The sequence below is a fragment of the Haemaphysalis longicornis genome, unplaced genomic scaffold, assembly GCF_048455015.1.
Source record: "Haemaphysalis longicornis isolate Haplotype H1 unplaced genomic scaffold, Haemaphysalis longicornis Haplotype H1 scaffold_3, whole genome shotgun sequence".
Classification (NCBI taxonomy): Eukaryota; Metazoa; Arthropoda; class Arachnida; order Ixodida; family Ixodidae; genus Haemaphysalis; species Haemaphysalis longicornis.
The window spans coordinates 62,031,172-62,053,797 of record NW_027526335.1 but is presented as its reverse complement, the minus strand read 5'-3'; the positions used below and the strand labels follow the sequence as shown (position 1 = coordinate 62,053,797).

The following is a 22,626-nucleotide window of genomic DNA, read 5'->3' as shown; positions in this document are numbered from 1 at the left end:
TCAAAATTAGACAAAATGATACAATCAGGAGCGTTAACAAATAGATATTACGAAGTAGAGCAGTTAACTAAAAGGAAAACGAACAGTTCGATGCATATGAGAGACAGAGTCCCAAATATTCACCGACTGGGCCGGACGATGCACCGCTGTCGGAGACGATTCGGCTACCTGTGAAGCGTGGCTTCGTCGTAGGCCAGGCCGTCCCAGACGATCACGGTGATTCGAGACCCGGGAGTACGTTGGAGTCTTCCAGGGCGCGGGTCGCCGATGGTGTGGGGCTCAAACTTGCAGGTGCCGTTCTCACATCACGACGTTCAAACGTAGCTGATTTGCTTCAGCGCGGCTTCTCTTTTTATAACTGTGCCGGCGCAGAGAGAGAGAGGGCACAACCCACAACGCGCCTGCCGCCGTCGAGCGAACTTCCCTCTTTCTCCCTTCCAGGAATCATCGGCGCGCCTTAGCACTGGCAAAGCTCCTCGAAAGAACTCGAAGCTTCGGTGAAAGCTGAGCGGCGGAGCTTTTATCTTAGTATTTTCTTGCCGGCGAGCCGGCGAGTAGCGGCGTTGCCGCCGCTTCGTTCGAGAGAGTTCCAGTGTTTTCTCGGGTCGCATAGAATCGAACTGAATGAATCGGACGACTGTAACAAGAATTAGGCGCTGTACAATAATATGAAAAAGCTATACAGTACTTCTGATGTCGTACGCTCGAGTTTGTGACAGGTACATTTTGTTTCAAATGTGCCTTCGGTTCCAGGAACGTTGTTGAGGTGTATGTGCCATGCCTGCCTGAATATACATCGTCTATAACATTCTTGCACCTGCTGCTTTCACCGGGCGGTCGAATCCAGTGACAGACAGACTGACATAGTGACTGACAGACTGACAGAGTGACTGACAGACTGACAGACTGACTGACAGACTGACTGACAGACTGAGAGACTGAGAGACTGACTGACTGACTAGACAGACAGACAGACGTACAGAGACGCGGTCTCACCTGCAGCGCCCTCTCGGAGATGGGGAAGAGCACAAAGTTGCTGCACATGAGGCTGGAAACGAGCGGCAGAAAGATGGCGCGCAGCACCTTGGGTAGCAGCTCGCGGTACGCGTTCTGGCTGTTGATGTGCTCGCGCTCGGCAGCCTTCTCCGTGTCGCCCACTGTGGCCGAGGAGTGCGCGTTGCTCAGCTGCGCGTTCACCTCGAAGGTGAACGCGGCGCCCTCGACGCGGGTGACGTTGCGCAGCCGCGCGTCGTTGTAGAGGCCCAGCAGCAGCGGCGCCACGTGCTGGATCTGCCCGTTGTACCACAGCACGTTGCTGCGCAGAAGAACAGGGCCGCCGTCCACGTTCATTTCGCTACGAAACCGGCCGAACATCGATCGCGCAAACTAAAGGCGTCATGTAGAGATTTCACACGGAGGATGCTTGCCCGATACGTTCCAGTTTTTAGGGGGCGAAGCACCTTAGGACCTCGCTCTGTCCGGGGATGGGCGTCCGTGTACACAGTGTTGCGCGTGCGCAAGGAGCATTGCATTAGATTGGATTGGATTGGATTTGATTGTATCGGATTGGATTGTAATTGTATTTGCTGCACACACGCGTTGTCACTCATTTACATGCGCGAGTGGGAAATTCCACGGGTGATTTACGGTAAGAACGATCCCCAGTGCTTCGCCCACTCGTCATGATTCACTTTGCGGAGATGCGTGCATTTTTTTGTTAACGTTGAAAGACAGCACCACTCCCCGGTTGTCTCCTGACTTACGGAGTGCGTATATGTGCGTGCGTGTATATGCGCGTGCGCTGCATCGAGCTCTTACAAACGAGCGCTGTTTGATGAAAAAGGAAGACTAGACGTTGAAAAAGGAAGACTAGGCGTTTTGTAACTGATTGTGGGACGCACAGTAACAGCTTGAGCGATGCAGCAACACCCCGAAGAAAAAGACCACTAGGCCAAACATCTTGAGGTTTCCGGATTGCTGGTCATATAGACCAAGAATTGCTAGCCTGTTAGGCAATCCCACTGAATGTGTGGACGAAAATCCCCCTGGGTCCTCTTCCTCCTCCTCACCACACGTGACGTAAAGTAGTCCGCGAGAAATGCCAGCCAGAAGCACGTACCCGCCCGCTTTGGTCATGTGGATGACGAAGTGTTTTCTGAAGACGTAAGCGTAGAGCGTTCCCTTGGCAATGGCCAGAAGTTCCTCTACGACGTCCCGACCCGGCTCGATCGTCTGTAAATCGAAGTATTGCCTAGGCAACAAGGGATCCAAGTAGCGGTCGATAAAATGTTTCTCCGTGTCGACCTGCAGATAACACTGGAAAAGAGTGCGGATCGGCGTAAGAGAGGCCGGACAAGTCGTGCCGCATGCTGCCAATATGAGCACTTTTGTTCGATTCTTTAGAAAGGTCGTGTCCGTGCAACAGGGGTAACGAGGCCACAATTGCGTCCTGTTTTGCGTGCTATGTGCTCGAAAGATGTTCAGTAACACCTTAGTAACACATACAGTAACGAACTTAGTAACGAAGTACAGTAAAATGCGCATTTGGTACCTTCGTCGGTGTCCCCCGAAAAGCACAACCACGTTTAAAATATGTACCCGGAAATTTCCTACGAAATCTTTCCATATTTGCACTGGCTGATCCAGTACTGTTTTACAGGACACCTGACAGCATATTTTGCATAGTACAAAAACTATGGTGGATTCTTCCTAAGAGTCTTAGATGTTTCCAAATAACTTGCTAAGAATGTGAAAGCGAAAACGTAGAGAATGGGGCGAGTTGCAAGCGTTCATGATCGTCAGCGCCCGTTTTCGTCTGTGCTGACCATGAAGGCGAAAGCGTAGTCGGAACTCCTGTTGATCTCTTAAACTTTCCGTTGAACTGTGCGGCCACAACCGTCGCCTGCACAGCACCTTCCGAAGATCGTTACCTTCGCCTGCCATCACAAGGAGACTCCTGTTGGCCTGCTGCTGAACTTTCTGTTGGACTTTGCGGTCGCGCCCGCCACCACTTGAACCGCCCCTCGGAGAGCTCGTTCCGCTCGATCGCCATCCCCAGGAGACTCAGTTCGCCTCCGTCGGTACCTCCTCCGACGCAGCTCTTTCCCCTTCCCCTACAATTTCTTGTGCGATTCTGTGTGCCTTGCAATGATTTCCTGTACCTCACGCGTGCCATGACACAGAAATCTATGTTTTACAAAAATTGCTCTGACCACAGACAAAACTGGCATGACGATAAGTGCGCTGCCACAATCGAGAAGAATTTCACTGTGCCCTCAATGCCTCATACAAATAGAACTTTCCGGAGAATTTTCAGCCCCCGACGAACACATTTCCTCGAATTGTTGCAAACGCGGAAGCGACTGGGTAACGGCCGCACGCACAAGCACCTCTCCTGACGAGCTGCGGAGCGGCAACTTCAGACTGCGGCAAAATGCTTGTGCGCTAGGGGTGACAGGACTTGACAAGACGTCCATACATTCCCTGGGTGACGCCTAGAGGGCCCTGTACAATTTTGGGAATAAGCGCGAAAAACGAAGACACGTAGAAAACACGGGACGGTGCGCTACTAGCAAGGGAATATTATTTTGAAAGAACAGACATTTATAATGTGAAGAATCGCCAACTCATCGATGTTCTCGTATGAGTACATAGAAACAAAAACCAACAAAAAAAACCCGTACAAAAATTAAAAACAACGAGGTATGAAACATGGTCACCTCACGCGCGATTCCAAAAATTCTAATTCCAATTTCAAAAATTCCAAAAAATTCCAAATTCCAAAAGACCAATTGGCCAGAAAGAAGTTACACGACTACGCTAAGGCTCAACGCAAAGGCGATGAAAAATTTGCGGTGCGTTTTAACAAGCTTCAGATGCATAATTCCACATTCTGTTACGACTCAGCAAATGATTGGGTTGTCATGGTGTCAACGAAAAAACAAAACCTTCCTCTATGACCCTTCCTCTATATAAAACACGTCACCACATGCCTAACTTCTCAAATCAGTTTCACTGCTTTTATTTAATTTTCGCAGCATTTATAAAAAACTTGATACAATAAACGCCCTTGTGTACACGTGCTCAGCCGACATAGCCATAGGTAGGAAATCGTGATTGACCGAGGACGTAACAAAAAGAGAACTTTCGTTTCCATCATCGTTCGCTGTGTTTCATAAAGATAGAATGGGTCTTCGAGGTGGTGGCATAAATATTGTCATAAAAGAAATCTATCACCCATCCCTTCTTCCTTTAGATTACCCCCTTGAAATTGTCTCGGTTTCATCATATTTCGATCACATTCATTGCATAATGGATGCTTGTTACCGACCCCCTGATAGCCGGCCGGATTTCGTTGAGCTTCTTCAAGAAGCCATTGATTCCATTTTTCTCAAGTTTCCTAATTGTTTTTTTAATACTTGGCGGTTACTTTAACTATCCTTCAATCAACTGGTCCACTTTTATCTGTCCCTGTTCATCCTAATCGCCGTGAACAGCTTAGCTTTCTGTGCCTTCTACATTATCTTAATCTACAACAGATTGGGCAAGAACCAACACGTGGCAACAATATTTTAGACCTTATAATAACCAATCATCCCGACAGCACTAAAGTTCAGATCTCGGATTAAATAAGTGATCATAGGGAAGTTCACTGCTCTCTGTCTCTTCCACGTTCCCAGAAAACAAACGTCCGAAAACATATATTCAACTACGCACGCGCAGACACAGATAAGCTTAACAGATTGTTACCGTCTTTCTCGGATGAATTTATATCTAACTTTCCCAATCAGTCTACTGAACAAAACTGGTTCTTATTTGGCGACAAATTAAAAGAAATAGAACGACTGTGTGTACAGGTGATTACAATAACTGAAAGAGCGGATGATCCATGGTTCACCCATGACACTAAAAGATGGCTTAATAGAAAAAAAAGAGCGTACACTAAAGCGCCGAGAACAAACGCGTCGGATGACTGGCAGCACTATAAAAACGTTTAAAAAAGAACAGAAAAGGCAATTTTTGAAGCGAAAAATAGGTATTGCAATGACACACTACCTAACAAGTTCAAAAATGACTCTAAGAAGTTCTGGAGCTCTGTTAATCCTAAGAAAAGGGACTCAGTGCCAGCACTCCGTGGAGAGGATGGCAACACCCTGAGCTTAGCCGGTTGCGCTGAAAAGCAACCATTTCTTTTCCGAAGTGCACATTATCGAGCGACCGCTTTATAGCAACCTAAACTTGCCACAGCTTATTATCCCTAATCAATCTTCTCCTATCACAATTACTGCACACGGTGTAGCTTGTGCGATTGATCGTTTAGCTCTGGAAACCAGCCCGGCCCTGATGGTATCAGCGCTAAGCTTTTAAACTAACCAGCCACTTCTCAGCCTTTCTGCTTGCGTTAATACGCCACCCTTGCCACGCGCCGTAAACTTGCAAGGCTATCATTTTTCCACTCACTGTTCCACAGCAACTCCCCGTTCGCGCGCAATCATATCCTCTCGCCATCACACATTTCAGCACGTGTTGACCACCCTAACAAAGGTAATCCCATCTTTCCTGGAACAAAAAAATACCATAACTCGCCCTTAGCCCTGTCGACAACTGAATGGAATTCCTTGCCAGGTAATATCGCAACTATAACAGTCTTCATCCTTTCTTAAAGTTTTAAAAGTGTTCTTAGAACTTCCAATTGAATAATGTAGTTATGCGGTGTGTTCTGGTTTTAATTACTTGATTGTTTTTGTGTGTGTTTTTTCCGCCTACACTTTCTTACCAGGAGCATATTGTACTGTTAATAATGTACCTGTTCTTGTGCACAGTTTATATGCATGCTTTCTTCCTTATTACTTCTGTCGTATGTAGTTTTCCTGCGCGTTGACATTTTAAGCTTTATATAATGCTTTCTGGCAACATTTAATGTATTGTGCGCTGGTTGAATATCTTCGTAATCCCCCACCCCCACCCTATGTAATGCCCTCCGGGTCCTTAGGGTGTGTAAATAAATAAAAATTCACCATTCTGAAGTCTCAGCGAACGTTGACTAACGCACACGGAACCCTACCGGGTGATATGGCACGCTTCGATTATCTCTTTGGGTTCTTCCTTTGTGTCTGTACATGACTGTCGTCTTTTCAAAGAGAGGCCTGCACCCACCTTTTCGCACTCCTTACAATGCACTGCTAGGTGCGTGTAAGGCCTGCCCTTCAAAGGGCTGTTGTGCTCACGTAGTCGGATGTTGAGGCGCTGACCAGTCTGCCCGACGTAGGCCTTCCTGTGCGTTATTCAACCTTCGCTGAGACTACAGAATGCTGAATCGGAACTTTTGGAACCGCACGTGAAGTGACCATGCTGCATACCTCGTTCTGTTTAATTTTCAATCTGGCACACGCTACAGCGTTCCTAGAATAAAGATTCTCCGCGACTGGTGTGCACCTGTTATGCTCACGTGCCATCATCTTCAAAGGACACGCGCACACTGTTTTACATCTTTATTCGCCACCTTACGCAAATGAATTCGGCATGCCGACTGGCACACGCCACAGCGTTCCTAGAATAAAGGTTCTACCCGACTGGTGTAAACCTGCTATACTCACGCGCCATAATCTTCAAAGGACACGCGGAACACTGTTTTACGTCTTTCTTCGCCACCTTACACAAATGATGTCGGCAAGCAGGCTGGCACACGCCACAGCGTTCCTAGAATCTTCCCCGCGACTGCTGTGCACCTGTTATACTCACGTGCCACCATCTTAAAACGACACGCGGCACACTGTTCTACGTCTTACTTCGCCAGCGTATGCTAATGTCGTTGGAAAGACTGGCACACGCCACAGCGTTCCTAGAATGAAGGTTCTCCGTGACTGCTGTGAACCTGTTATACTCACTTGCCATCATCTTCAAAAGACACGTGGCACACAGTTTTACGTCTTTCATGCCACCTAATGGAAATGACGTCGGCAAGCAGACTGGCACACGCCACAGCGTTCCTAGAATGAAGGCCCTCCGCGACAGGTGTGCACCTGTTACACTCACGTGCCATCATCTTCAAAGGACTCGTGGCACAGTGTTTTACGTCTTACTTCGCCACCTTACCCAAATGACATCGGAAAGCAGACTGGCACACGCCATCGCGTTCTTAGAATGAAGGGTCTCCGCGACTGCTGTGAACCTGTTATACTCACGTGCCATCATCTTCAAAGGACACGCGGCACACTGTTTTACGTCTTTCGTCGTCACCTTACGCAAATGACGTCGGCAAGCTGACTGGCACACGCCACAGCATTCCTAGAATCAAGGTTCTCCGCGACTGGTGTGCACCTGCTATACTCACGTGCCATCATCTTCAAAGGCCACGCGGCACACTGTTTTACGTCTTTCTTCGCCACCTTACGCAAATGCCGTCGGCAAGCATACTAGCACACACCACAGCGTTCCTAGAATGAAGGTTCTCCGTGACTGGTGTGCACCTCTTATACTCACGTGCCATCATCTTCAAAGGACTCGTGGCACACTGTTTTACGTCTTTGCCACCTTACGCAAATGACGTCGGCAACCATACTAGCACACACCACAGCGTTCCTAGAATGCAGGTTCTCCGCGACTGGTGTGCACCTCTTATACTCACGTGCCATCATCTTCAAAGGGCTCGTGGCACACTGTTTTATGTCTTCGCCATCTTACGCAAATGACGTCGGCAAGCATACTAGCACACACTACAGCGTTCCTGGTATGAAGGTTCTCCGCAACTGGTGTGCACCTCTTATCATCACTTGCCATCATCTTCAAAGGACTCGTTGCACACTGTTTCACGTCTTCGCCACCTTACGCAAATGACGTCGGCAAGCATACTAGCACACACCACAGCGTTCCTAGAATGAAGGTTCTCCGTGACTGGTGTGCACCTATTATACTGCCTTGCCATCATCTTCAAAAAACTCGTGGCACACTGGTTTACGTCTTCGCCACCTTACCCAAATGACATCGGAAAGCAGACTGGCCCACGCCAACGCGTTCTTAGACTGAAGGGACTCCGCGACTGCTGTGCACCTGTTACACTCACGTGCCATCATCTTCAAGGGACACGCGGTACACTGCTTTACGTCTTTCGTCGCCACCTTACGCAAATGACGTCGGCAAGCTGACTGGCACACGCCACAGCGTTCCTAGAATGAAGGTTCTCCGCGACTGGTGTGCACCTCTTATACTCACGTGCCATCATCTTCAAAGTACTCGTGGCACACTGTTTTACGTCTTCGCCACCTTACGCAAATGACGTCGGCAAGCATACTAGCACACACCACAGCGTTCCTAGAATGAAGGTTCTGCGTGACTGGTGTGCACCACTTATACTCACGTGCCATCATCTTCAAAGGACTCGTGGCACACTGTTTTACGTCTTCGCCACCTTACGCAAATGACGTCGGCAAGCATACTAGCACACACCACAGCGTTCCTAGAATGAAGGTTCACCGTGACTGGTGTTCACCTGTTATACTCACGTGCCATCATCTTCAAAGGGCTCGTGGCACACTGTTTTATGTCTTCGCCATCTTACGCAAATGACGTCGGCAAGCATACTAGCACACACTACAGCGTTCCTGGTATGAAGGTTCTCCGCGACTGGTGTGCACCTCTTATACTCACTTGCCATCATCTTCAAAGGACTCGTTGCACACTGTTTTACGTCTTCGCCACCTTACGCAAATGACGTCGGCAAGCATACTAGCACACACCACAGCGTTCCTAGAATGAAGGTTCTCCGTGACTGGTGTGCACCTGTTATACTCACGTGCCATCATCTTCAAAGGACACGCGGCACACTGTTTACGTCATTCTTCGTCACCTTACGCAAATGACGTTGCCAAGCTGACTGGCACACGCCACAGCGTTCCCACAATGAAGGTTCTCCGCAACTGGTGTGCACCTGTTATACTCACGTGCCATCATCTTCAAACGACACGCGGTACACTGTTTTACGTCTTTCGTCGCCACCTTACGCAAATGACGTCGGCAAGCTGACTGGCACACGCCACAGCGTTCCTAGAATGTTCTCCGCGACAGGTGTGCACCTCTTATACTCACGTGCCATCATCTTCAAAGGACATGCGGCACAGTGTTTTACGTCTTACTTCGCCACCGTACGCTAATGTCGTCGGAAAGCAGACTAGCACACGCTACAGCGTTCCTAGAATGAAGGTTCTCCGCGACTGGTGTGCACCTGCTCATACTCACGTGCCATCATCTTCAAAGGACACGCGGCACACTGTTTTACGTCTTTCTTCGCCACCTTACGCAAATGCCGTCGGCAAGCCGACTGGCACATGCCATAGCGTTCCTAGAATGAAGGTTCTCCGCGTCTGGTGTGCACTTCTTATACTTACGTGCCATCATCTTCAAAGGACACGCGGCAGACTGTTTAACGTCTTTCTTCGCCACCTTACGCCAATGAGGTCGGCAAGCCGACTGGCACACGCAACAGCGTTCCTATAATGAAGGTTTTCCGCGACTGGTGTGCACCTGTTATACTCACGTGCCATCATCTTCAAAGGGCTCGTGGCACACTGTTTTAACTCTTACTTCGGCACCGTACGCTAATGTTGTCGGAAAGCAGACTGGCACACGCCACAGCGTTCCTAGAATTAAGGTTCTCCGCGACTGGTGTGCACGTGTTATACTCACGTGCCATAATCTTCAAGGACACACAACGCACACTGTTTTACGATTTTGACGATTTCGATTAATAGTAATTCGGTAGTAAAGCGGGCACATTACCATTTAAAGTTCCCGATCCCTGGTCGTGCCCAAGTGCGTTATGTGCAACGATGAAAGGTATAACAACGGCAACCACTTTTGTTGTGCGCTGTCGACGTGCGGAAATATCAAGAGCACAGGCCAGCTACTTTGCAGAGCAGCAATAACTACAACAACAGCACTTTTTCACAAAATGGGCACTTGAGGCTCTCGTTTAAAATGACGATATAAAATGGCAGAAACCAATTTCACAGTGCCTTGAAGGATTTAGGTCAGCACATCAATCGGCCATCATAGTTGAATCCAGACTCGGTGGGCTGAGGGCATTATGTCTGGCTAATGTAGCCACGTTTGCAGAAACTACGGACGCTTTGTTTTTGGTATTCTCAATTGGGATCAAGGGCCTTATTCTCGACATCGTGAGTTATGCGTGAATTCACCGGAAGCTTTGTCGGATTGGCTTTCAGTTTTGGTCACGTGCTCCGGGATGACTTTTAATGGCATTAGTTCTAAACTTCGCCTTATTTCCCCCTACTGAAAGCGCATAATTCTTCGCCGGTATTAAAAAACTGCGCTGAATGTAGCAGACATGACAACGTAGGCCTGTCTCTGCTATTAAACAAAAATATGGCTTGTAGGTAACGGCCTTTCTTTGATCGGCTGAGAAGACGTGACCTATTGTAAAAACTTGGTGGGAACGTATACGTCACACATTGGCACCTTCAGCTTACGTAAAAGTTGAGTGATGCTAGGTAACATCCGGCAAAAGCGACTGACGTCCCCTTGAAATATAGCAAAAAAATTCAGCGACCTTCCGCGCGGGGACGCCCTCGTAAATTTGCAACAGGCGCAGTTTTGCATGACGCGCGATTTAAAACTTTTCTAGAGAGAGAAATAACAATTTTGACTGTTTCAAGTCAGCCGCCACGGAGCATAAAAATAACGTCCCGTATTTTGTTTTCAAGTTCGGAAATAAAATAGCAATGATTGGTTTGGCGCAACAGAAACATGAGGGGGCAGCACAAGCCCTATCCATTCCAAAGAATCCAACTTATTGAATTTGTCCACACTCTAGTAAGCGGGGGGGGGGGCACACACATAAATGAATTAGAGAAAAAGAAACAAAGAAGCCTGACTTTTTTAGTTCCTTACGGCGCTGATTTAGTTCGAGCTTGACGAATAGATGAATCAGTGACATCAGTAAGCTCTGCCGTTATCAGGCGTAGCGTTTCGCGGTCCTTACCGCGTCATGCAACCGATGTTCGCGGACGTTTTTTTTCTGTCGTCAAGCCATAAACTCGAAACATTGCAGCAAACGATACCGTGGCAGCGGTGACGGCCGAGAAGGTGATAGCGCAACAACATTGAAGCAGAGCGCAACCATGTTACTAAAAGCGATTGAACGACAGAAATAGATACATATATTGCCAAAAAGATTGATGTTACTTAGCCTAACGCGCGCCTTTCGCTCGCTTTTGAACCAAAGTTACTTGATCGCTTTGTGGTGGTACCATCGATTAAAAAAACTCCCTCCACCTCCCCGAAGTGGATCGTGCGGAAATGCGAATGCATTGGGTGCACCTATGAGTGCGCTGCGGCAAGCAGTAACGGAGAGAGGCCTGCGCTCCACTGCATTTATATACATTTTCCGAGCGCAGCGAGCGGAGAGAGGGTACGCGGAGAGGAGAGAGACCCGCGCAACACGCCCGCCCCGCGCGCGAGCTCTCTCTCCCGCCGAGCTCCGCGATGCGAGCGCCCTCACACGCCCGAGCGTGCTCCTCCTCTCCACTCACTCTCCGCTACTCCGCCCGAGGTCCGCGATGCGAGCGCCCTCACACGCCCGAGCGCGCTCCTCCTCTCCCCTTGCCCTCCGCTACTCCTGCCCGAGCTACCACCTGCTAAGAAATGCATTCGCATTTAAAAAGACTGTAGCAGCGCGGGTCCGCCGCGCCGAAACGACGACGACGACGACGACGACGACGACGAAGGCAGAACTACGAGGCGCGCGCTCACGTGCGCTCGCGCTGGAGGAATGCAGGCGCACGCCGACGGAGCGCGACAACCCCCGACTAAGAAATGCATTCGCATTTAAAAAAAGGGCCCATCTCCCCGCGAGGGGGACTCGAGGAAATGCGTCGCATAGGGGGTGGGTGTATTGCGTTAACGTTTAGTGTTTGGGGAGTTGGTGGTAGTGAATGCGTTGTATCAGCAGCTTCTTGACGTAGTTTGAATGAGTCAAGGATATAAGGCGCGTTCGTAGCCTTTCATTCTGTGTCGGTTTTGTGGCGCAGTGGGAAGAGCACCATGTACCTCGCGTTCCGCCCACAGGTAGTGAATGCGTTGTATCAGCAGCTTCTTGACGTAGTTTGAATGAGTCAAGGATATAAGGCGCGTTCGTTGCCTTCCATTCTGTGTCGGCTTTGTGGCGCAGTGGGTAGAGCACCATGTACCTTGCGTTCCGCCCGCAGGCTCGTGGGATCGAAACCAGGCGCCGGTAAGTATTATTTTTTATATAGTGTAGGGGGAGGGGTGCGGACCTGTTGTTGAGAGCGAGGAGGGTAGCGTGATGCGGGAGAGGAGGAGTGGGAGAGAGGGCGCACGTGGAACGGCTGTTGCGGACGCCGAGGCACGCCAACGCCGACAACGCCGGGTGACATCGTGAGTTAAAGAAATTCTCTGCATTTAAAAAAGATTTTCTTGCCAGCCTGAGCTGCCGTCTTAAATTTTACAATACGTAACATTTGTTCACGTGCAATATCTGAGAGTTTGGTTGGGATTTTTGTAAGCTAAGCGTCAAATTGTGCTGCATATCATCAGAGCTAACGTGTCACCAGATAAGGTATGAGGGTACCGCCACTCAAGCACGTAAGTCAGCAACGGCGGCCATTTTGGTGTTTATCAGTGTTGCGAGATTGCCTCATCGACTGCCTCGCCGCTACCTGCGACCGGGTCGTTTGTTAGCAACATTACCGAAGAGGCAGCAAAACGGCATCTACGGACCCACTGGCTGTTACACGTGTTATCTTTGATTCGCGTTCGGAACAACGTCAGTCGCACGCAGCCGCAGAAGAGAAATGACAAGCTAAGTCTACCACAGTTGACCGACTGAAAACCCATTAACAACAAAATGGAGGCGCCAATGAACCATCACAGAGTAAACAAGTATCATGGGATGCGAACTGACCAGTGATCACGGCGACGGCACGGAGCAATAGGAGAAAAGAGTGCCGATACTCTGTTCAGAAGAATTTAGGATCGCGCTGCAGAACCGATATACCGTCCTTAACGAGGAAGCCGAGCTTACGACAAAGGAAGCCAGCGACAACCTTACACGCATTATCACGGAGTGTGCAGTAGAAGTCGGGGGCATTATGGCTAGACAGGATACTGGTGAACTTTCACAGGAGACGAAAGATCTAATCAGGAAACGGGAAACCATGAGAATCTCTACCGCAGCTGACAGAATAGAACTAGCCGAGCTCTCGAAGTTAATCAATAAGCGTAAGACAGCTGACATACGGAAGTACAATATGGAGAGGATCGAATACGCTGTAAATAACGGAGGCAGCCTGAAAGCAGTGAAGAGACGTCTTGGCGTGGGGAAAAATCAGATGTATGCACTTAAGGATAAGCAAGGCAATGTCATCACAAATAGGGATAAAATAGTCACAGTGGCTGAGGAGTTCTATAGGGATCTTACAGTAGCCGGGACATACAGGATAATGCCGAACGACACAGTAGTTCAGAGGAGATAGACATCCCATCAGTAACGACCGAAGAAGTAAGGAAGGCTTTGAACGAAATGAAAGGGGGCAAAGCACCTGGTGAGGATCAGATAACAGCAGACCTCTTGAAGGACGGCGGAGAAATTGTACTTGAAAAACTGGCAAACCTGTATACGCAATGCCTAATGACCGCAATGGTACCGGAATCTTGGAAGAACGCGAACATCATCCTAATCCATAAGTAAGGCGACATGAAGGACTTGAAAAATTACAGGCCGATCAGCTTACTGTCAGTCGTCTACAAGGTATTTACCAAGGTAATCGCTAACCGAATCTCTGCAACCTTAGATTTCAGTCAACCTAAAGAACAAGCAGGGTTCCGTAAAGGTTATTCGACAATGGACCATATTCACACGATCAATCAGGTGATAGAGAAGTGCGCCGAGTATACTGAACCCCTATATATAGCCTTCATAGACTATGAGAAAGCATTTGACTCGGTCGAAACCCTAGCAGTCATTCAGGCATTACGGAACAAGGGGGTAGATGAGCATTATGTAAGAATACTAGAGGATATCTACAATGGGTCTACAGCTACCATCATCCTCCATAGGGAGAGCAGTAAAATATCTATAAGGAAGGGTGTCAGACAAGGACACACAATCTCTCCAATGTTATTCACAGCATGCTTACAAGAAGTATTCAGAACGTTGGATTGGGAACAGGTGGGAGTAAGGGTTAATGGAGAATACCTCAGTAACCTCAGATTTGCTGATGACGTTGCCTTGCTAAGTAACTCGGGAGACGAATTGCAAAGCATGCTTTCCGCTCTGGGCGAACAGAGTAGAACCGTGGGCCTGAAAATTAATATGGAGAAAACTAAAGTAATGATCAATAACCTCGGGACAGCACAGCAGTTTGAGATAGGTGGCGAAGCAGTGGAAGTGGTAGGCGAATATATCTACTTAGGCCAAGTTGTGACCCCAGATCCCAACCATGAGGCAGAGGTAATTAGAAGGATCAGAATGGGGTGGGTTGCATATGGCAGACATTCTCAGATAATGAATAGCAGCCTACCATTGTCGCTGAAGAAGAATGTGTATGACAGCTGCATCTTACCGGTACTCACCTACGGGGCAGAAACTTGGAGGCTCACTAAGAGGGTTCAACTTAAATTGAGAACGACTCAGCGGGCAATGGAGCGTAAAATGATAGGTGTAACATTAAGGGAGAAGAAGAGAGCGGAGTGGGTCAGGGAGCAAACTGGTGTTAAAGACATATTAGTAGAAATTAAGAAGAAGAAATGGACGTAGGCAGGACATGTACAGCGAAGGCAAGATAACCGCTGGTCATTAAGGGTAACAGAGTGGATCCCTAGCGAAGGCAAGCGTTGCAGGGGGCGGCAGAAAGTTAGATGGGCAGATGAGATCAAGAAGTTGGCGGGGATAAATTGGTCACAGTTGGCACAGGACCGAGGTAATTGGAGAGTAATGGGAGAGGCCTTTGCCCTGCAGTGGGCGTAGATAGGCTGATGATGATGATGATGATGATGATGACTTTGTTCCCTCATCTAGTGGCATTAATCAGAGCTATACGTGCACGTGTCACTGATTGCTTGCGTGTAGCCTACGCAAAAAGAAATGCTGAATTCATGGATAATTCATTAAGTCGAGAATAGGGCCCCCAGACGCCCTTTAAAATGTGCAACAACTCTCCCGCCACACAAACCCAAATAAGCGTTGGCGTTCATTCACGCGGCGACGCCCACCTCAGCGAATCCGATGAGGTCAGGAAAGGTGTAGGTGATCGCGTCGCCCTCGTGCTCCACTGCCCTCGTGATTCCGCTCAAGCCGAGATTCTCGAGACTGAAGAGCAGCGTGAGCAGCAAGGGAGGCAGCAGCCAGCTGAACAGGGGCATCTTCTTCTGGCGCCACATGTAGATGGCGCGCTTGGTCACGATGGCCCGCGCGCGATCAAGCAGGGTCGCCTCGCTGCCCGTCGCGCTCGAGATAGCCTTAACCAAGGAGGCGTCTGCGACAACACCGGAGGAAGCGCCGTCAGCGATCCGTCGCAGCCGTTCCCAGGGTCTCACCTCAAGTGGCAGGCACAGGTGCGTTAGAGTGATCTGGTTTCCAACGCGGCGCGGCTAGAGATTTAGTAGCAGGTTCATTCTTAAAAAAAAAAAAAAAAAGGTCGGCGCACTTACTAACAGAACACTAACCAGTTACTTGTCCCAGTATTGACTAGGTACTTAGTTTTTTTTTTCTTTATTGCCTGGTTTGGGTCAATACATCCATGCAAATCATCGACAAAATTACACCACGTGAAAAAAACACTAGCTCATACCTTGCTAGTGAGTAAGGTTTAAAAAGGCGGTAGTCTCGCCACACTCTCCAGCACAGTCAGCCACTCGGGTGGACTAGGCTCGGTTTTCAACACCTCTACTATGTAGCGGACATTTTCACAAAAGTATTCCCTCCCTGGCCTCGCATCGACATCATTGTACCGACGGGCCATGCGAGCCTTCCATATACCGTGTAGGGCCAGTAACATTATGAAGTCGTATGGAACTTCACCTTCATTTTCTATGGCTAAAAACCGAATTCCATAACTATCCACAGGAAAATCTTTCTTTAAGGTACGCTGCAATACGTCCCATAGGAAGACCCCGTCCCAACAATCTATGAAGACGTGTTCGATGGTCTCTGGTTTTTTGCATGGGAAGCAATCAGGGCCCCAAGGCACAAATAAACCTTTTTCAATCATCCAGGTTTTTACAGGTAGTACACCCACATGCAATTTAAAGAAAAACGATTTAACATAGCCAGGAGCTGGCATTCTTTTAACACGCCGAAGAACATCTTGTCCCGGCCCCACACGGTATAGGGACCTGTACAGTGGGATCGGCAAAACCGTATCCACGAGATCCTTATACAGTTTCTTCCTCGGCACGTGAGATAAATATTCCAAGGAGAATCGGGCACAAAGAAACCTTGTGGCATCAACAACTTCACGTAGGTAGCCATGGATTCCACCACCATAAACACAACAGGAAACAATCAATTCGGGCAGTGCTGCACCCAAACGAACCTGACACACTGTGCGCAAAAAAGGGTCGCGTACATCTCTCAGAAAAAGGAAACGGTTTACTACTTGGCGCAAGAATAAGTGCACCAAAGAAAGTCCACCGGAGCGGACACGACGAAACAGATTTGTCCGACTCGTTCGCTCCCATGTGGAACCCCATAAAAACACGGCAAAAACACGGTGCAATCTTTGTACATTGGCACGCCCACAGTGTAATACCTGCATCACGTACCACAATTTGGAAACGAAAAACAAATTACAAACAGCAGCACGTGCAAAAACGGATAGTTGCTTTCCCCCCAACTTTTCGGCTTTGTCCCGTATCTCGATTGCTTGCCTTCGCCAGTACGGGTCACTATCCCGATAATTTTCAAGCGGGACGCCTAAGTATTTCGTGGGTGTGTCTACCCAGTTTATTAGTGCAAATACGCTGGGCTTCGATTGCCATTTACCATGCCAAAAACCAATGCACTTATCCCAGTTAACGCTACTACCACTATATTTACAAAATATTTTTAAAATATCAATACTCTCGTTTATGCTACTTGTATCCGTGCAGAACAAAGCGATATCATCGGCGTAAGCAAGTACGCGCACTTCGCATGCTTGCAAAGCAAAGCCCCGAATTTTACGACTGTGGACGACGTTGGCACAAAACGATTCAATGTAAATGGAAAAGAGCAAAGATGACAGGGGGCAGCCCTGTCTAAACGAGCGTCTCACTCTAATGGGGGCGCTGACAGATTTGTTCACTATAATACTTGTGCTGCACTCCTTGTACGCCATACGCACTCCTTCGGTAATTATTCTTCCTACATTCACGTGTTCAAGAATTTTCATCATTATTTCATGTGACACCTTGTCAAAGGCCTTCTCTAAATCTATCTGTACCATTGACACCGCTTGATCCATTTTATCACAACAGTCTAAGATGCATCTGGCTACATGTATATTTGTTGTAATTAGTTGCTTTTACTAACTGGTTATGCATGACGTAGTAAAAAGCTACCCGTAACAATGTGGATTTGCTGAGTGCGCAGCGCGACAGACAAATTCATCACGCGCATATCACACGTGGACAATCTACAACTGAATTGAGCACGAAAGCCAACGGGATGCACGAGGAGAGCGAGTATTACTTAGTTACCTTAGAAATAAATCTGCTCTTCGTGCTTTTATAGCCAGCAGCGGAACTCCCCTGAGAGAGTCAGTGGGCTTGTCGTAAAAATCAAATATTTTAGCGATAAGTTTAGAATTGTGCATTTTAAGGTGAGCATATACAAGACAGCATGTGGATTTGTAAAAACTTTTTAATCGTGATTTGGTGGGGAAAAAGAGCTGTAGTTATTATGTTCAATAATTCACAGAATTTGCTACTTCAGTGAATGTTAGTATCAAACCAGCAGCAGTTACTAAGTGCACGGCCTAGACTAGTAACGGTTCCACACTTAGTGGTAGGACCTACGTACCGTTCTGGGGGTTAGTAAACTCCGTAAGGAGTTAGTAGATACAGCCGTTACTACCCTTTTACGAGCTTTTTTGTTAAGTGTGTTGAATGCGCGCCAGAGCGGCCGCTCCGGGGCTCTTCCCATCGCCAAACCGGTTCCTGAAGTGGGAGACGCGTGCGCAGACGCGCCCTTTTACGCTCATGTGTGTCGCCCTTGGACATATTGCTGCCAAACACAACCGTCAAACATTGTTTGATGGCTAGAGTTGCGCGTATAAAAAAATTAGCAGTGGCTTCGTTCGGCTATGCCACGATATACGTAGCGTGAGCTAGGTTCAACTGGTTACTCTTAGCTTTCCTGACTGTCTATAGGATTAGCTTGATTATCATGCTTACTGCTACTTCAATTGCACACACGCGGTATACGCATTATGACCCATGTATATTTATCAAGCGGCTCCGGCGCAGCGTCACCAATCACACCAGAGCTAAGCTGGTTCCACAGGCGCACGCCGGTGTTGCTGCGACGCACGAGCCATCGGTTCCACACCCGGCGACCCCTTGCATGATCACAAAGTGGACCGGGCCGCCACGTGCGGAACGGAGGTCGGCGAAGACGCAGGGCGCGTGAGGAAGCGAGCAACGTTCTGTGCGCCGTGTGACGTCACTGCTCCTCGAGCATGCGCAGCACGGCTCTCCAGGAGCCACGCGAAACTGCTCAACCTCGGCCAGTGTAGCTCACGCTACAAAGCACGCCTATCGGCGAGCATACGCAGTGCGTTTTTGAACAGCGCTCGTAGAGATTACTCTGCCCGTTAGTGTTCTCGTGTTGCCCCACCCCAGTGTGCTGTAACGCCATTCCCCTCTCTTGGCCGTGGATTGAACAGTGTAAGTGGGGCCCCGACTCTTCGTCATCTGCGCGGAAGCAACTGTTCTGCAAACCGCTCGCCAATTCCGCTGCCTTGACCACTCGGTCAGTGCTCGGGCTTTTGGTAGTAACACCCCATGCAAATGAAAACTGGCTTCAATATTTTTCCCTTGTTTATCATCATGGTTCACCTCTCATTATCGATGGATCTTTCTCCTTTCTGTCTCTCCGACAGCGAAAGACTGACCAATACGGCTCCAGGCTTGCCTACTGTTCCCACCTCGCCCTGTAGAAGGCTGGAAAACCGAAATTATTGTCACGACGCGACCTATAATGTTGTTTCTTTGCGGAAAGGCATACAACTCCTCGCCGCACAGTGGAGTTATTGGAAACGTTTTTTTTTTTTTTTCGTTTGGGCTCCTACTCCTTCACTTCATGCGTTGGAAAAGTATTAAAGCACATCATTCATGTTCGTCTCACGAATATCTCACCTCTACTAATTCTCTTTTCTCCTCCATGATTGGCTTGAGATCAGGATTGTCCACTCAGGGTATTTCAACTATCCAGGGAAGTAATTACCCCTCCGTCAAAACTGGACACGGCAGCTGTACTTGCCCTAGACCTCACGAAGGAATTTGACCGGGTATCACATGTGGCAATCTAGCAAGGGCTGGCAACAATCTGCCCTGGAGAACGTACTTAAAATATCGTCAGCGACTTTCTCACGTCTCGCACTGCAATTTTTCCGGTCGGAGACGTCACTTCAGACGTTGTTCAACTCCCCCAGCTGGCACTCCGCAGGGCGAGCTGTACTGTCTCCTCTGCTGTTTAATCTCGCCCTCCTCAACATCCCCAAGAGGCTGGAAAAAATACCTCACCTTCACTTTAGCCTCAACGCGGATGACATTACTCTGGGTACCGAGCGGTAGCGACGCCTACATAGAAGAAGCCCTACAAGCTGGTGCACAGGGGGTTGTCGAGGAGGCGTGTGCGGCAGGAATCAACTTTCACCTAGAAATCTAAGCTCCTCCTCCTGCCCGCGTAGCGTGGATCGGAAGCCCCGCCGGCCATAAAAAATCAGATTGAGACCAACACAGTCCCAACGGTAGGAAGTATCCAAATTCTTGGTCTCCTCATACAGTGGAACAGATGAAACATTCAATTTATATCGCAAATTACATCGCATGTAAACCAAACTATCGCCCTAATTCGACGAATAACAACCCCGTCACAAAGAAATCAAGGAGAAAGAAATACTCCAGCTGGTACAAGCTTTCGTGATAAGCCCCATCACCTATTCCCTCCCTTATCTCCATGTTACGAAAAACGAACTCAAGAAAATGATTTCATCATTTGAAAAGCTTATAAGGCCGCATTACAAGTGACCATGCACGCATCCACTGCTCGACTTTAGCGTCGGGGTATATAATAATATCAGGGAGGAACTCGTGGAAGTTGGCCACCTCCCACGGAAGGCACATACTAGACCGTCTGGATCTGCGCGCCCCTTTAATTACTGATAGGAGACTCCCCATTCCGCGGGTTCGCATGCGTATCTTACCGACCCAGACCACGCAATATGCGCTTCATTCATCACTTGGGTCACAGGGAGCATAGAACACGAGAGCTGTGCCGGCGCTTTCCACTATAACCAGACATACTCTATGTAGACGCGGCGGACTATCGTCGCCAAGACGCATGCGCAGTGGCAGTAGTCGACCGACTAAATGCCCCCCCCCCCCCCCCCACCCTCCATCACCTCCCTCTCCGTCCATACCACCTGTCTCGCGACGGCGAAAGAGACGGCAATTGCATTAACCTTAACACAACGACCAGCCCCCGCAATCGTAGTCTCCGATTCGAATACGGCCGTTCAAAATTTCACCCGAGATGAATAACCCCGCAGGCCCTCCAAATTATCTCCAAAAATACACGTACCACTCCGACAGAACTGATCTGGACCCCAGCCCACACCGGTGGGGGGGTAACGAGGCGGCCCACGCTACTGCTCGAGGACTCACTATCCGAGCGGGCCCTAGCCTTATCCACTCTCACTGTGCGAGATCGGCTCGAGATAGCCTCCTCTGCTATTGGCGGTGAGATGTTTGAGTGGCGCCCCCTGGCTCTGACGTCGGCTTAGGGACTCGCGCCGCTGTCGTCTGCTACACTCCGCTTGTGAGGGGCAGCAGTGTATATGCTAGAAATCGCCCGCTTTCTTGCTGTAGTGCATTAAAAAGCGTATTTCTAGTGATTCAGTTATTTTGGCAGCTTCTGACGCATCTGAATAATTTGAAGCTGTATCCCCCACAAGTTTGCAACACACGACGAAATAGAGAACAACTTTCTTCAGAGCATCGGTCAGAAGATCGTGCGTACCTCGTCCTTTCTAGCTTATTCGCGCAAGGATCAGCGCTCAGAGCTCCTCGATAAGTATCCAAAATGCGTAGGCTTTCCTGCAGCATTTTTGAGATGTTCTTATGAAGATTCAACAGCCTAATGCTACGTACCAAGCAGCGAGCCCCTACACGCACATCGCCCAGCAGGAAATAAAACGGCTGTCTTCTATTTCTTTCGTTGTTGTCTTGTATCAGATGAACGTTTCTGGTTTGTTTTTTCTTCCCAACGAATTAAATTTTCTGCAGCGTCGCAAACGTCGTATTAGGAGGTTTGGGGGTTGTAAGGTCCACTTATGAGATTAGCAGCCGGGCTGCGCGCGAGAAACCGCCGCTCTGTCTAGCGACGTAGCACTGCCGACACTGCGCTGCAACTGCCGCTAATTCGTCGCGGCGCACACGGGAGACGGGTTGTCTGGCCCGCCGCATTCCTCAAGGATAATCCCCCATTGAGAAAGCAGACACCTCCGCCGGATTCCAGGAACGCCTGCCGGACCCGCTGGGATTACCGGCGTGTCTCTATTGTTGTCGCGCCCTGGTCAGCATGACGCACGGTCGCCGTCTTTCCCGCTTTTCCCCCCGCGGGGTCGCCCGAACTTGCTCGTCTACGAGCGTGCCGTTGACCCGAAGATAGCGGCGCCTCATTGAATATGCCGGGACGTGCTGAGTGACAGCTGTCTACGTGAATTCGGGCACTCCCATACGCGTGTACGAACGCTACAGGGGCGTTCCCGAGAGAGGGTGATCTCGAGGTTATATAAGGCCCAACTTGGCCGTTGGAAATCGTTCTTGTCTGAGCGCTGAGCTGGCAGTTCCCGGCGAGACAAGGAGTCTCGACCGTTAAAGGGAAGGTGAAGCGGTTTTCGAATTAAAAGAAAAGTTGACTAGCAGCAAGTACACATTGAATAGTTCATGTGTACGAAATATTTTCGCAATACATGCAATAGAAGCGGCGCATTGAGCAAACAAAAGTGGCCCGATGCCCCGCCCCCATCTCGCCGCGCGATGCCGGAAGACCGAAGAGCGCGGGCGAAAACCGGCTGAAAAACGTCATACCTGGACTTCCGGCCGGATCGGCCGCCTCGGCCATGCTCTTTTCGCCGTGTTTCCTTGTGAATGATACTTGTTGTTGTGGTTGATAGCACTCATTTGTACAATTTTCGTGTTCAAAAAGTATGCACGAACGGCAAACGAGGCATACGTTATCATGCCGTATTCCTAAGCAGAATAATGCCACGCCGGGATGCTTGATAACATACGGAAGCGACAGCCGAGGTGGCTGTGCTTGATGACCGAGAATATACTACATTACGTTAAATACTTTGTAAACCGCTCCAATTCGTTTTTTTTTTA

At 49.0% G+C, this 22,626-nt stretch overlaps 1 protein-coding gene across 1 annotated transcript in view; it reads right to left on the bottom strand.

Annotated features, from left to right (window-relative positions):
• LOC144175241 (uncharacterized) overlaps nt 1-22,626 on the bottom strand; it is a 62,752-nt gene that overhangs the window by 3,038 nt on the left and 37,088 nt on the right. The window contains exons 7-9 of the mRNA XM_077704342.1: nt 15,247-15,509; nt 2,120-2,316; nt 997-1,315 (exon numbers count right to left, since the gene is read on the bottom strand). Coding sequence (XP_077560468.1) covers nt 997-1,315; nt 2,120-2,316; nt 15,247-15,509 — 779 coding nt within the window. The remainder of the gene's footprint in view (nt 1-996; nt 1,316-2,119; nt 2,317-15,246; nt 15,510-22,626) is intronic.